The sequence below is a fragment of the Haemaphysalis longicornis genome, unplaced genomic scaffold, assembly GCF_048455015.1.
Source record: "Haemaphysalis longicornis isolate Haplotype H1 unplaced genomic scaffold, Haemaphysalis longicornis Haplotype H1 scaffold_1, whole genome shotgun sequence".
Lineage (NCBI taxonomy): Eukaryota > Metazoa > Arthropoda > Arachnida > Ixodida > Ixodidae > Haemaphysalis > Haemaphysalis longicornis.
In genome coordinates, this window is record NW_027526203.1 from 329,993,897 (window position 1) to 330,009,908 (window position 16,012).

At 45.6% G+C, this 16,012-nt stretch overlaps 1 protein-coding gene across 2 annotated transcripts in view; it reads left to right on the forward strand.

The window, feature by feature from the left end:
- The window catches only part of Ec (ubiquitin specific peptidase echinus), a 58,277-nt gene extending 47,583 nt beyond the window's left edge, over window positions 1–10,694 (forward strand). For both annotated transcript variants that reach the window (XM_077683375.1, XM_077683382.1), the window contains exons 13-17: window positions 1,435–1,730; window positions 1,862–1,981; window positions 3,053–4,522; window positions 5,267–5,325; window positions 8,293–10,694. In XM_077683375.1, the coding sequence (XP_077539501.1) occupies window positions 1,435–1,730; window positions 1,862–1,981; window positions 3,053–4,522; window positions 5,267–5,325; window positions 8,293–9,672 (3,325 nt within the window). In that variant the 3' untranslated portion in view covers window positions 9,673–10,694. The remainder of the gene's footprint in view (window positions 1–1,434; window positions 1,731–1,861; window positions 1,982–3,052; window positions 4,523–5,266; window positions 5,326–8,292) is intronic.
- Window positions 10,695–16,012: the final 5,318 nt, after the last annotated feature.

The following is a 16,012-nucleotide window of genomic DNA, read 5'->3' on the forward strand; positions in this document are numbered from 1 at the left end:
TTCCCCGCTTGGTCATGATTTGGACGAAAATCATTTTGGTGTTTTGCACACTGAGGCTGCACCCAGACTATGAGGAGGATTTCATGTTTTGTGCACACATATGATGCTTTACTTGTAAAGGAACCACCTGTGCATCGTGTAAACATTCATTGCTGGTAGCACGTGCATGCTATTATGCAGAGGAGTAGAAAGGGCAAAAAAAAAATCCCTACATATGGGGGCAAAGAAAAATAAGTGAAACGAGTTGGCACACACTTGCATCAGTATGAACATTCTAGCTAAATTGCAAGCTTTAGAGAAATTCTGTGCAGTGCAGGATCCTCGGGGGGAGAAAGTAGTGCATAGTGAGGGCGGCAAGAAGTGTTAACGAGGTATACTGTGAGAAAGGATCTCTGAAGGTGAAAGTAAAAAATGAAATAACATGAACAAGGATCCTCTGAAAAAATTACATGTGTTGATTGACTAACAACAGAGGAAACAGCATGACCAGCAGTGATGTAACAACTGTGGAGTGGATTGCTGCAGAGAAAGATGGATGGATGCTTACAGCAATGCCTTCACTGTCACTCCCCTTTTTTTTTGCTAGCATGGAAGCTTAAGTGAGAAAGAAAGAGAGCTCAGAAATTCTGGATAAATGGCCCAGCAATACTTCCAGCATTAAAAACTGACAGTTCTTTTAATCATTCAGGGTCATTCTGCTGAGCAGTGCTGTAAGCATACCGCCTCATAGAGAACTTTCAGCAGGAGTAACGTTAAGACATTTCTGTAGCTGAAAAAGGCCCACGATCTACAGTTATTAAGGAATTGTAAAAGTGTTTTGCTGAGGTAGTTTTCTTAATGCATCTAAAGGCTAAGGTGATAAATACAGGTGTGTTACACATGATGGGAAATTTGACTTTTGCAGAAATGTTGAGCAGGGTCGTATAAGGCAGGATCATTTTTCTGCAAAGCAGTACCAAAACATTTGTAGCACTACGACAGGGATTAGAGAGCGGAAAGAGCTGAGAACTGGGCAAAGGGCGCTTTCCAGCATTAAAGCAAAGCCACACTGTTAGGGATTGCAAGCAGTAGCTCATGCAATAGCATTAAATGCACAGTGCGTTTTATGATAGGAGTGGTGATGAATGCTGCAAGGAGTTCAGTGAGGAGCGAGGTCAAAAACTCTAGCAAGGCGTTTGAAAAGAAAAACGGTGGCCAGAATATCCAGGGTGTGAATAATGACGAGTCTACGATTTCGCACCCAGGCCCTTGTAAAAACTTCACATCTCACTGTAAACCTACAAGATCCTTCTCTTTGCTCTGTGTACTAAGCATAGTATGGCTACAAACTGAAGGGCGCATAATGCGTGCATGGTTTGAACACGCAAATCTGCACACCATTGATAGCTCGGTGGATGTTGCAAGTCAACCAGTTTCTTTTTTTTCCCCCTACAGAGCCTGTGGGAGCCCTGGCCGTGTCGTCAACAACTTCTCCAAGCACGAGTACTCCAACATTGGGATGCTTGTGGACAAGGGCTACGACTCGTACTCCCTGTCAAGCACGGACAGCTACCCATCTGCGGGTATGCCGGGATCTCCGGCCAAGGCAGACCCACGTCTCAAACAGATACCGGAAGCCGTGCACATATCTAACATGCTTGAGAAGGCCATTCACCACTCGCTGCTGCAGGGAAGCGACTCTGCCTCAGACTCTGTCTTTGATGACGTCTTCACTGGGAGCAGAGGAGAAGGTGAGCATTGTGTCCTCCAGGGCATATCACAGGTGCCGCTAACTGAATGCATAGATGTGTAAACTTGAGAAAACCTTGTACCACCCTGGCTGCTGTCAAGTACAATGTGGGTGGCTGTGCTTTTTGTGCAGAAGAATCCCAGGACTGCGACAAGCTCTGCTCTCAGGCTGAGGGGTGCCTGACAATGTCGTATGAGAAGGAACAGGCAGGAGACCTGAAGATGGCCATCTTCTTCTGTGACTCAGCAGCAGGTAAATACTGGACACGAGAAAGATCAAGGAGCACATTTTTGATTGGCAAAAATTTAAGTTTGTACTGGAAATTTTTTTGGTGGTATAATCCGTGTTATAGTTGAGGCTTTACAGTATTAGCTTTATGAGGCCAGTAAACTTCAGCACCCCTGTGAGTTTGTTGGACTATAGGCCAGAAGTTGCTTTTATGTGGATGTGACTACACAACATTGTTTAATATTTTTACAGCACCTCGTCTCGTGTACATGGGCATAATACACTTAGAGAATGCATCCCTTATTGAGAGAGCTAGCTAATGCGGTGCAACCTAGGTGACAGCCACAGAGCAAGAATATATATTGGAGGCGAAACGGCCTGTTGTGGTGGCCGCAAGCGAACAACCAAATAATGTCACAATGGAAACTAATGCAGACTACAAAGCTTCGTATCTGTGACAGTGCAGGAAAGGGTAGCGGCACCTGATGGATGAAATGATAGCGGCCACAATTCATTCTGAAGCTGCGTGGTGAAATGCTGATCGCGGTGGTTGCGCAGTTTCTTCTGTTGTGACAGGTGCTGCTGGCTTAACCTAGGCCAAGCACTCGTGATGTTATCTGGCTGCCCTGGGAAGTGACGTTTCCCTTCTGTCTTGCTCTTACTCTGTGGTGCTGGCACTTCGCACTACATCTTTTCGTTAACCAGAAAGCACACGCTACCTTCATACAAAAGGTGATGCATTACATATAACGTCAGAGTATTTGATACCCTGGTAACTGATTGGCTACTGTCACATTCATGTAAACGTGGAGAGGGGCCACAGACAGGAGTCCATGCAGGAGTCTACAGACAGGAGTCCTTGGGTCCATGCATTGCCTGGGAGTGGCCGTTCCACTCGATCACTGCATGCCCATCCCCCTTGCTTTCTTGTGGGTCTTTGCTTGTTGGAAAATTATGTGACGCAGCCAGCTACCACTAGTAGCTAATGCATTTATAAACATGTTTGGTGTACTGCCAAAGCTTCAGCTCGTATTATTCTCTGCTTTTCTGGGCTAAGACCTGAGTGCAAAACCCTTCCGGGCTTTTCTTATGCAGCTAAGGCGAGAGCTGCCATGGATGCACCTTACGGCAATGCACAGTCCCTGATTGCAGCGAAGATGAAGCACAGCATGTGTGTGATGCGGTCATCCAACTTGTCCAAAAAGCTGAAAGAAGCAGACGAGCGTCGACGTCTGAAGGAGTCCACTGGCTATGACAGCCACCACAGCCGCCAGGGCAGCCGGGACAGCACGCACAGTCGCCAGGGCCACCGGGAGAGCCAGCACACCCGGCAGGGCAGCAGAGACAGCGCCTGCACCGTCATTGACCTGTCAGAGCCCGTGAAGAACATCGAGATTTACGCCACACTCCCCAAGAAGAGCTCGAAAAAGAAGAACAGTGCCCTGTTTTCTCAGTCATCCCTCCGCTTCAAGGAGGACATTGAGGTGTACAAAGATTTCCTTGCTGACCAGTGGCACACCAGCAGTCAGGATGATTTGGCCATCAAGATGATGTCCGACGGGGAGTACACCGTCACTTCCAAGCCCAAGGCAAGGAGCTCGGCAGGCAGCCTCGGCAAGGCCAATGGCACACCGGCGAGGGACCCCGAGTTCAGTGACTACTCCAGTGAATGGGAGCAATCCAAGAAATCATCCTTGCACCGGACACTGTCCAACCCGACGGGCATGAAGGGTCACGAGACTGATGAGGCTGCCGCTGCTTCTGCTTCCATGAAGAAGCAGCACAGGATAAGGAGGAAGTTGATGGGTGGGTTCATGCGTCGCAAGAACAGGAGCCTGCCAGACCTCCGCGAAGGGAAAGACTCTCCACAGACCGAATCAAGGGCACTTGACGATACCGTCATATTTGACTCCAAAAATGAGCGCGCTATCAAGCAGGAGTCTTCGAATGAAGATGAAACCCGCGAAGATCACTCTGCCACCATTAAACGCTGCGGCTTTCACCAGCCTCACCGAGCCTTTGTCAGCAGGGGCCACACCCAACGGCCACTTTTGACCAAGGTTGACCCTCCACAGGTTGAAGGGATGACCGTGAGCTCCCCTAACAGTATGCATCAGAGGAACATTGTATGTGGCCAGGAAGAAGTCATGCGTGAACAGGCTCTTTCTTGGTCTCAGCCATGCCAGCAGCAACCTGAACCATTTGGGAGCAAGGCTGCTGGTGTGGACGCTGTAAGTTTTAGTGACACTCGGATGCAGAGTCCAGCTTTAGGGCATTCCAGCACCAACGTGAACCAAAGCGCAGCATCTGAACCGAGTGGTTTCCTAAAAGAACTTCAGAGCAAGAGATCACAGATTCTGAATTCACTGCCCAAGGCGCCGGATAGTGCCCGGAACCTGAGCATTGAGGCCTCGATGCAAGTGAAGACGGAGCAGCATTCCAGCGGTATGTCTGGCGGAAGTAGTTGGCTGTGTGAGCTTCAGTCAAAGCAGATGGCGATGCTCAAGAAAGGGGACCATGTGGATGACACCAGAGGTGCATACAACAAAGACCTCTCATGTCCTGGTAAGTGAAGGCTCCCCTTTCTCGCTGCATTTTACAAACTTTGGCGACTCCATAGAAGCGCCTCGCCAGGTCAAAGTGATATGACTTGACTCCGTGTTTATCACTGGATTTCTGTTGGCAGCATTCATTGCCCTTTTATTATGCATTCTTAAAAATAGGATACTGCTTCCTTTTGCTTGCCTCTGTAATGTAAAAGGCTGGAAATAAGCTTCAGAGCAAAGAAATGGGATTGATAGTTATTGTTACTTTATAACAATATTTTAGTTCATTTCTTGAGGCAAGCCCGTTTTTGTAGGAGCTGTTTCTCTAGCTCCACAGACAACTGTAAAGTATAAAAATCTAAATATTAAAAAAAAAATCAAGTGACAATGTTCACTCAACTGACTACACTCTGGTCTGGGGCTTGAGTCTCAGGTGACTGCATGTCTGACTGTAGCAGTCGCTGTACCAGATGTTAGGTGCGAGTAGCCAGTTGCAGTACCATGTGAACGAATTTGTAGTTGAAATACAGGCGAGTTTTTGCCATTAATCAATTTTTAAAAAAGCACCAAGATGAAGTGAAATTTTTTAAAAATAAAACTATTAGCGGCCGTCTAAGTGTACCCAAATGCTGCTTGCTCTTCTGTCTAGGAGTTTTCAATAACACTTGAATAGGTGTACGTATTTGTTTTTATTTTTCAGATTGTTTCCTTTGTAATGTATGACACCATTAATAGTTTGCATACTACATTTTTGTTCTTACAGGAATGGAGGAAGTTCTTCGACAGCCACTTCTAGGTGCCTCCCAGTTTCCCGGGAAATTTGTGAGTAATTTTAAAATGTTGCACACTTTCATACACATGACATCATCCCACAGCCCTTGGCATATAAAAAAAAATGTAATGCTGGCGGTAGTTCACCTGTGGTGTGCGAAAATTGCAATATACAAACAAGGCCACCAGACGACTGTGGAATTGGACGTGTAGTGCGGCTGACCACGGCTGCCGGTACAAAGCTTGGACAGGGTCAGCGTGGCAAAGAGGCTGTATTGAAAGCTTGAAGGAGGGCCCCAGGATGGAGAGGGGCATGGCTGTAAGCACGGCATCTGCCAACATTCTAGTGGCAGCAGCGCTGGGGCTGGCGTTGCGTTCGAAATGAGCCAAGTGCTGTTGTGTGCTTTAATGGCAGCTGAGCTGTGTTCATTGAGTATCAGCTAGGTACCTGAATAAATTTGGGTCTGCCTGCATGGTGCTGTACCCCACAAGTTTGAAATGACCTTTCTACGAAATAGGTCGAGATATATGTGTTTGTGCAAAATACATTACATTGGTGTTTTTGGAATTTTTAGGAATTGAAAAAGAGAAAAGAATAAATCAAAGTGGGGCCCAGGACCTTTAATGTTTATGGTTTTAAAGATTTTGCATGAGTATTTTCTTAGCCATTGTTGGAAGCAAGTGATGATTATTTAGTCTGCTTACTTGCTATGCTAAGCCATGCTATGCAAGACATGAAATATCTTAGTAGGTGTGCAAGACAAGGATGTGAATCAATTTAGCAACAATTTTTACGTACAATGAATAGGGAATTAGACATGTGAACCTAATGGCTGGCTTCAAGCTACAGTATGGCTGGTGTAAGAAAAAACAAGCACCCTCACCCTTTGCTTTGTGAGCGATACTACCTAATGATGGGCCAGGTAAATGCTTAATGCATAATTAACTTTGCAACTAGCATTAGTTGAATAAGTTGTCATGCTAAAATGGGTCAGTTCCTTGTTAATTACCGTAATTACCCGATTCTAACGCGCCCCCGATTCTAACGCGCACCCTATTTTCGTGGCAAAAAAAACCGAAAAAACTGGCACTTCCGATTGTAACGCGCACGGAACTTTCTGAGCAAGAAAAACGAATGCGAGATAAACGGGCGATTTATTTCTCGACGTAATCTCACCCATCTCCCTCCTGGTCGCTCTCCGCTGACCACAACATCTCGTCCTTGGTGCCGTCAACCGTGTTCGCGGTGCCACACTTCATAATGAACATTCAACCATGATCGATGGGATCGTGGCCCACGCCTCGCACACCCATCCTGCGAACTTCTCCAGAGGCGCACGCTTTAGCCGACCACTCGTTTTGAACGCACGAGAGCCGCTGCTGCCAATGCTGTTATCAAGTGCGCAAGTGGAACGATTTGACGATTTGTGTGAACGCCGATAGAAAAGCCTGGGCGCCTATGCTTCCTGCGTCCGAAAAATTGTTGCTAAAAGCTTTGGCGCCATCTTGAGATGGCGGTGGGCGATACGAAATTTCCGTTGTTTCGGCAGTTTCGGTTTCGTATCCGATTCTAACACGCATGCGATTTTTCGATCTATTTTTCCGGGAAGAAGGTGCGCGTTAGAATCGGGTGATTACGGTAAGCGAACAATTTGTACTGCCAAGTGCAGCGGTTCTGTTGGCTTTTCTGCATGGCACCAAGGCTACGCTGAAAAGCCAAACATTTAAGCACTTGTTTTCTGCTGCTACTGCTCAGAAAATTATCTTATGAAAATGCTGTCAATTGTACGTCTTAAGTGTTTTCTTATGGAACACAATTTTAGTAATGCTTTATAGCCTTATACAACAGCTGCCATAAATTCAGTCCTATTTATGCATTGTGCGACATTGCAAAACAGTTGTGCTGTGCAAGGCTATGGCAGGCCTTAGGGAATAACAAGGTGATTGTCCAAGGTTATTCGCTACCGCTTCTGGAACTTTAATTAGTCACGACCCAACCTTCGTTTTTATAAAGGAGTAGCGGCAGCGAAATTTGCCTCCTTCATGATCGCTGTGGAGTTGGTTGTTTGGGGTGGTGGCACTGCTTGGATCACTCGCATGTTTAATAAGCAGTGATGCAGAACACAGGGATTTTTATGGAGCAGCGAACAAGTCCCTGTTTGTATCAGCACATGAAACCACAGAGGCAGGTCTGCGGAATCGCTCAACTTGAATAATGCAACAGCTCCACTGTCCTGTTGTGTGTAGCTTGCCATTCAAAGGCTGTATTTCGTCTTTTCTTTGTTCCTAAAAGCAGACATTGGTGGCTGCAAATTGGAAACCATGGAAGTCCTCAGCACAAATTTTGCAAAAGCGCCATAAGCGAAAATTTTAAAGGGGCACTGACACGAAATTTTGGTGTTACATATTTTTCACGGCTATAGGTGCCTACGAGCCCAGAAACCATTTAATGGCACATTGTAATGTCGAAGGCAGCATAAATAATTGCAGCTCCGTTTATTTATGTCGGTTTCAGTTTCGGTGAAGCGAACACCGAGGCAGCCGTCATGACGGTAAGGCACATTTGACGTCACTGTCCTCGTCGAACCACGGCCAATGCCAATTTGGACGTGTGCACACGCACGCGTCAGAACGGCCCGATTGACTGCAGTCGCACGTGACGTGAGTCCAAAAAACTGTGATGTGAGGCACAAGGCGGAAAAAAGCGCGCCAACAGCACCGCGGTCACCTCGATGCGTCACAGGAGCCCTGACATCGGCAAAGGAAGCATTTTACATAGCTATCTGAGCTTCGAAATTTCGTGTCAGTACTCCTTTAAGCTTTCTATTCTTGCGTGGCTTTAAATTGGTGGTCTAATAACAGTATGAACACGGGCCGCGAAATACCTGCAAATTTCTGAGAACTTTGCCAGCTAAATTCTGTTTTAGCTGAAGGTGTAAATAAGTTTAACAAAACTGCAAACATGTTTTATTGCATTTTTTTTTGTTACCATTGACTTTGAGCACACTTTCCCTGCAGGCACAGTCAAGTGACAGCCAGGGTCATGGTGTCCAAGCCTACAGTGAACCTGTGCAAAGCCCCGAGCATTGTGAAACTGCAGAAGAGCAGATCGAGCTGAAGCCCAGGTCGGTCAAGGACCTTGCGTTGAAGTTTGAGAAAATTCTCCGTCCCGCTATGCCAGACCCGGAACTGTCGGCTGCTCGTGAAGAATCAGTGCTGACCACTGGCAGGGAGCCTCATTTAACCACTAACAAAAGCATGCCAAATGTGATGGAGAACTTAACGGGTGCACCAAGAGATCCTGGTTGTGAACCACAAACAATGAACCCACCGCCCCTAGGAAGTCGCGGTGACAAAGCAGGTGCTCCCTCAAGTGCAAAGTTAGGCGTAGAGGGCACGCTGCCAAGCAGGCCCATTAATGCGGGGCACTTGCCGTCGACGGCCTCCGCTATGTGCCACAGGTTGAACAGCACAACGTGTCACTCACAAATGGTGACTTCTGCCCTGCAAAACTCACTGCATCGTGGGTCAGCAGTGTGCCCCGCTAGCGGCGGCTACCCTCCAGTGTACCAAGCTGCAGTAGCGCCACCAGCTGCCCCCTGCAACCTGGCCCATCCTCATGCCATGCATGCTCGGCCGTTTGTTCCAACGTCCACATTCCAAAATGCCACGTCTGCTCCTAGCCCAATGCATGGTGCCACCAGTTACGACCAGAAGCCAGTCAGAATGGCACCTGTGCAGCAGCACTATGGCCGAGCCTATCAGTACATCAAATCACCGGATGGCGTCGAGGCAAAGTCGTTCGCTGGAGCCCGGGTGCCTCCGGCAGCGCCCAATGAAACGGTGTCGCATGCCATGCAACCGGCCAGCACCGATTCATCCAAACGACCTACGAGACCGCCGGATTACGAAACGGCTTTACAACGACTTGAAATGATCAAGGAGAAACAGCGAACAACATCGCCAGATGGCTTCCAGTTCCCTGCTAAGACAACACCAGATGTGCCTCGCACTCAGCAGCTACCTCAGCCAGAAGTGGAGCTTGGCAAGAAGCGCAAAGCGGCCCTGAAGAAGTGTGTGACTTTCTCTGATGAGGTGGTTCTGGTTGCCTGCGCCGAAGAGGAAGAGGACGACTATGTGCCTAACCCGCTGCTAGAGCGGGTCTACCGTCAGCATGCTGCAAAGCAGGACTACCGAGAGTGCCCCGAGCCCTCGCAGTTGGAGGACATCAGCTCTGTGCACTCTTCCGACTCCTGTGATAGTGTTTGCCATGCAGATGCTGTTAATGACAGCTCCCAAGTTCCTTGCAACCTGTGTCACAAGAAGTTTGTGTCTCCTCCTACCGTCTATTGTCCAGACTGTGCCTTCTACATGTCAAGGTTCCAAAAACGGACATAGCCTTTCCTGAACATTGTTTCCTCCAGCCTGCCGTTCAGTCTGTGATATTTGTCAGGGTTGATAGGCTGAAGTGCCACCTACTTAAATGCGTTGCACTTTTGCACTGTTACATTCACAATGCGAGTTTTGCCCCAGCCAACAATTGTGTGCATGGCTTTAACCTTAGCATAAATCGAGGTTGTGTACAGGTGCCCCGTAAAAACTGGCATTTCAGTTAGTATTATATCACCTGTTACGTTTTCTTGTTGCATTCATGAGGGATGTTTGCACAGTATTGATTATTTTTGTACAAGAAAAAAGAGAAAGCAAGCAGGGCCACATGTTGTTATGCAATCGTTTAGCGCTTAACTGTACTTATTCACATATCATGCACATTTGTTTATAAGGAATGCATATGTTACTTAACGGAGGCAAATCCAACATTTTTTTGCTTTTGCCTGTTGCTGCTTGTGTTCAAAAACATAGCTATTTATATATATCTCTAGATAAACTTCGAGTACCTTGAAAATTTTGTGATAATTCGAACATTTTTATGTGACAGGAGAACACACATATATATATTGTACAGTATTAGCTAGTGTAGAAGATACCCTTAGCCTCATGATCTCAATGATTTTCATTATACTGTAATGATAACATTGTGGATTTGCTGCACCAAAAATTATACCTCAAATTCTTGTGTTCGTATCAATGCACAGTGACCACATTGATACTCCGAAATGTCTATTAGAAAATGAAACGAGATGTTCCTGACTGTATATTATCCTGTAATTCTTTCTGAAGCTTAGTCTGCAATGCAGACTACACATGCAGCCGTTAAACGGGAGAATGCTTAATGTTTGTACCATACCCATTAGAAAACCTTGACTTAGACCCTGCTGTTGGGTGAAATTTGTATCATCCTTGTACACCTGACAGCAAGGTCACACTCTCCAAGAAATTAATAAGAAGCACTCTTTGTGCCTTTATGTGCCAAAGTTGAAAGCATTTTGTAAATAAACATTACTCCTCATTACACTGAATTTCGGCCCAAATGTTTTTACGTTGTGTGCGTGGAAAAATCTTTCCACGTCTGCATCAGTGCTAAGCTAATGGTTTTCTATTTTCTGAATCTTGTCGAAAGAAAATTAGCCATCAGTGATATTCAAGTGCTACTGTTAAGAAGAAAAAAACACACGACACTTTGTTATGCCCGTCAATAGTGGGCATAAGGGCAGTCACCCGGTCGTGATTTTCCGAGCAAGTTTAATGCAGTTTTCGGAGTGCATACAAGTGGTCCAGATTGGGAAGTCGGGGCATAAGCCAATTTGGCATGTACTTGGGGCATTTTTGAGGAAAATTCATTAGCATTGGTATAAAATGCTTCCACGAGCTTTACCATGTCTCTTTTTTTAAAGCTGTTTAGTAGAATCGATCATCATCATCAGGCTATTTTATGTCCGCTGCAGGGCGAAGGCCACTCCCATTGTCTTCCAACTGTTTCTATCCTGCGCTGTCTAAATCCATTCGTTGCCACAAAATTTGTTTAAATTCAGCCTGCCAACAAGTTGCCAGTCTTCCCCTTCTCCTAGTCCTGTCTCTTGGTAGCCACTCAACTTCCCTGGTGGTCCACGCGTTGTCGTTTGGCCACATTACATGTCCAGTTCAACTCCATATTTTCCTTTCAATGTAAGCTAGGATATCGTCCACCAAAGCTTGCTCCCTAATCCAGAACTCTCGCTTCCTACCTCGGAACGTTTTATGTTTCTTCTTCCATGTCTCATTGGGCCATTCAAGTTTTATGCAAGGTTTCAGTAAGTTCCAAAGTTTCTGTCCTATAATTCTTTACTGGGAGTACACATTGCTTGTATTGTATACTTTTCTTTTGAATGACACTGGCAGCCTACTTTTCATTAGTCCACAATTTTTGCAAATGCTCTCCAGCGCGTAGTAACGCTACACCTGATTTTCTTCTCGTAGTTTGGAGTGGCACTCGCAACTTGCCCAAGGTAGTTACATTCACCCACTTCATGTGGGATTTGATTGCCTAGACTGAAAGGGGTGCTTTCTGCATGCCTGTATGACATCACTTTTGTCTTAGTCGTATTTGTCTTTAATCCTACAGTTAAAGCAGCTGTAGGACATATGTTATCAATGGTACAGCCTAGACAAGTGTTTTAAACAAGAAGGACCATTTTGGTAAGTTATTTCATTGCTACACGAACAGTAAATCGGATTTAGCCACTTGTGAATAATTTCAGCATGCAAACTCTATCACGGCAGTGCTGTTTGGGCCATAGTAACACAAACTAGATTTTAGTTCACTATAGCAAGGGACTGCCGCAAGCACATTATTCGTGGCATTGGCCATCTCTCAAGGAGTTTCATCAACAAAGCTGTATGTCAAACCTACAACTGGAAAAAGCCAATGAAAGTAGGCCATGAAGACAAAATACAAGTTTTGTTTATTAAAAATACTGCTTTGTCCCTATAACAACGATACCAATTTTATTGCAAACTTCAAACAAAAAATAATGAGATATTAAAGAAAATATACGAAGCACTGGCGACCTTTAAAACAAGTCCCAAGGTCAGCAAAAAAAGTGACTCCAAGAGGTTGCCATGAGATTTAAGGAGGTGGCACCACTGAATCTGCATTCACTGGTAAGGAAACACCATGGAGTTGCACGCCAGCTAAAAAAATCCACACAATCCCCCCCCGCAAGGTATTATGACCATCAGTGACTGGTGTTGACGTACAGTTATGCAATTATGGTGATTCTCGAAGGACGCTATTTCACGTGGTACGTCGAAAAGTTTGTACAGATTGACGAACGGCATCTTGGAAAGGAAAGGGGGAGGGGCATAGGCAAAAGATGGAGGCACCAAGAGGGCATTGAAAATTGGTTTGCGTTAGCGTGATTGGGAATTATTATTTGCAGAAACACAAACCTCAAGTGGCGTGCAAGGCCAAGACCGGAAGGGGAGAACCCCAGCACATATGCACCTTCCAGCCAGCTGGCGTAGTGTTCATGGGTTATGCTGGGTACCCATCAATGCAAATAAAAAGCACGTGGTACAGCCGTGTTAGGCTTCCGTATTAATTGTTACTGCATGACAGCTGCCTATGAGTACTACGGGGAATCTGCTGTGCAGTATACCTTTGGCTTCGCTGCTCCCTGGTGCGCACGTACCAACTTGCTATCACATGAGTGATCCAGCCTATTGCAGCTTGGTGGAACTAAATAGTGGAACTAAAAAGGGGGGGGGGGGGGGAGACTAAATAGTGTGCACGCACCCCCTCATGTTGGCCACGGCAACATCTTCCTAGTTTTAATGCGCAGCACTTAAAGGGGCCATGCAGACAAAATGCAAATGTGGTTGATTCGAAAGATTGCCTCAGAATAACACTGACACCACTCTTAATGCTAACTTCAGTAAAATAAGCTATATACATAATGGGGAAAAAAGTGAATGGTCATGCGACCCAGTAGCTCATTTCCTGCACCAGAACCTATGACGTATTATAGCCAGCAGTATGATTGGCTGAGGCCGGCAAAAGCAAACACAAGTTAGGCAGGGCTTTTAAGCTTGCAAAACCAGCTATTTGCGCTTGAATTTATGCATATTCGTTTTATAGCAGTAAGAATGGTGGGGTAAACAATGAAAGTTACGAAAGTACATGTAAACATAGAAGCACGAGTGCGTACTGCTGTTGGTACTGCGTGCACAATGCTTGTTATAGCTGAACAGCAGTCCGGCACTTTGGGGTTGTTTCACAGCACTGGCCTATTGGCGTAAGCGCCATTGTCATACGTGACCCTGTTTGCCGAGCATACCCAATGTTTCACGAAACGATTACTACCAATCGTAACAAACACAAGCCAGGTGCGAATACGGTCAGAAACAAAGCGAGTGCGGATAGTGGTCCTGCGCGGTATGGTGGTGCAGTCGAGAAGGACTACGGTAAACAAGACGTTTCGCAATTGCTGCCGACTAAACAGCACACTAAAGTTCGCTTGAACCCGTGCTCTGTACACGTCATCGCCGACACCACGAAACGCACGATTTAGCGGGAGAATGAAAATTTTGGCTTAAATTGTTTGATTTCTCAGTGAATAAAACATTGTTTGCTGCGGTACAAGCGCTGGGGCCGCTACAAAGTGCCAAATCTTCCGAATAAAACAAACTTGTATTTTGTCTGCATGGCCCCTTTAGGCGCCCGCTCCTGTAGTTTCACGGCGCCATCGTACCTCATAACCGTGCGAACAAAGGGGACACCAAGGACGAGCACGTAAGCGGAGGAGGAAAGTATGGTGAAAGGCACGAGACATGGTGGTTCCCCGCGGTGCCAGTGTATATCACGTGCCTTCATGCGTGCGCTGATGCGGCTGAAGTTCCCGTGCTCACAAATTTCGCATTAGGGGATATCGTAAGTCTATGCGTAACATATAGGTATCCATTGTAAATAAAATAAATGCGTACGTGTTACCACCACAAAATATTTTTATCATTGTTCAGCTGAGAAGGAAAGAACTTTGTAAGTTCAGCCTCAACATAGTCTGACGGAACTTCCAGACTTAAGGTGGAACTTCCAAACAAACATTTTATAAAACTTCAGATCTGCCTCGGCAACACAAGTGCTCCGTTTTTTGTTTATATCCCGGCCATCACTGGTATTGCCTGCGCCGCTGCACGTGCATGACGTCACATATCGCTATTTGCGTACACTAGAAAATGTTGTCCCTATAACTATTTATTTATGCATTTATTGGGGCTCAATTCCTCAGGCAGATATGTGCAGTGTTGCTGTTTCTAGTTGAGGTGAAACCTACAAGACATAATGACACCTTGCAAACAAGTGCAGAAAAACACGGGACAACAGAACTGCACTGGTCAAGCGGTCTATCGCTTGATATTGTAGTAAGCACTCATCCTGTGCACTTCTTCTGTCGTCCCGTGTTTTTTGCGATTGTTTTATTTTTATTCAAGATACGTTACAGGCCCGTGATAGGATGTAGAGTAAGGGGTAGGACACAATTATAAATGGAGGCAACGACAAAACGTAAATATCCTTGGGCAAATAAAAACACAAATAAGGACAACCAAAGAAAAGGAACAAGCCGAGGAGCACCACAATGAGTCAACAAAGCAACTAGAAGGGGGTGTCAGAACTAATGCAAGCTTGTACGTAATAAAAAGTAAACAAATGAAAAAAAAAAAAATGAGCACTTCGAAATTGCAAATATTTGCCAAATGCGAAATACAGTTCGAGAGTAAACGTACATGAAGGACTTAAGATCTGTGAAAAGTAGTAGCATATAATGTTCAGGTATATAGGAGCCAGGCATTACAAGGTTTCGTGGCACGTAGCAGGTGCGATATCGTCGAGGGAGAGGGAAGGGTTCATTCCAAAGATGTGTTTTGCACGGGAGAACTAATGAATTGAAAGCATATGTGGCACCATAAAAAGTTGAAAAGAACGACGTATATGTAACTGCTAAGAGAGAATTTACGTTTATAACCTGTGTGACGCTAGATTGTCAGTTATACTTACGAGATATGAAATGCACAGCTTGATTTTGGATCGATTCTATCATGTCAATTCGCTAGTTTTGATGCGGAGACCATATAGAAGAAGCAAATTCCAGTGGTGCGAGAACAAAGGTTGAAAAGCAAGCTTGCAAGATGTTGCCATACCAATGAGCCTGCCTGTTGTTACTACTGCAAGGCAAGGTGAGTTTTTAACTCGGTTCCATGGGCCTTAAAATAGGACGTTGAACATCATGTTCCTGATTTCTGTCGACTAAAATTCGAACCCAAATATGTGTTTCTCTTTCGCCGCATATGTCGGCCAGTTTCTGTAAGTCTTCTGCATTATCTGATAGTAACACCATGCCGTCTACATACAACAGTTCCGGGATTCGTTACTTTACTTTCCTTCGGTAAGCTAAGTCAAAGTCCATTTTTAATTTCCTCCAAATGCCTTTCCATTTCTTTAATTTAAAGTGTGAGTAGCAATGACAGAGGATATATCCAACCCTTTTTGAGTGTACACAGGCTCTGGGCCGCTGCGCCCTTCCCAGGAAATGTGCAGCTTTTTATATTACAGTAAAGCTCGTTAATTCGAACTCCAAGAGAACCATAAAATTGCTCGAATTAAGCGGAGTTCGAATTAGCGGGCAGGCGCTAGAATGAATGGACATCGCGCCACACTATACGCAGGCAGAACACAAAGAAACCACCTCTGGTCTCACTATCGATAATTAGGCGCTACTACACGTTCGTGGCAGGTTTGTCGCCATATGATCGCAGGTCCAGACCAACGACCACGGCACAAAGAAAACCTTCAACGGCATGC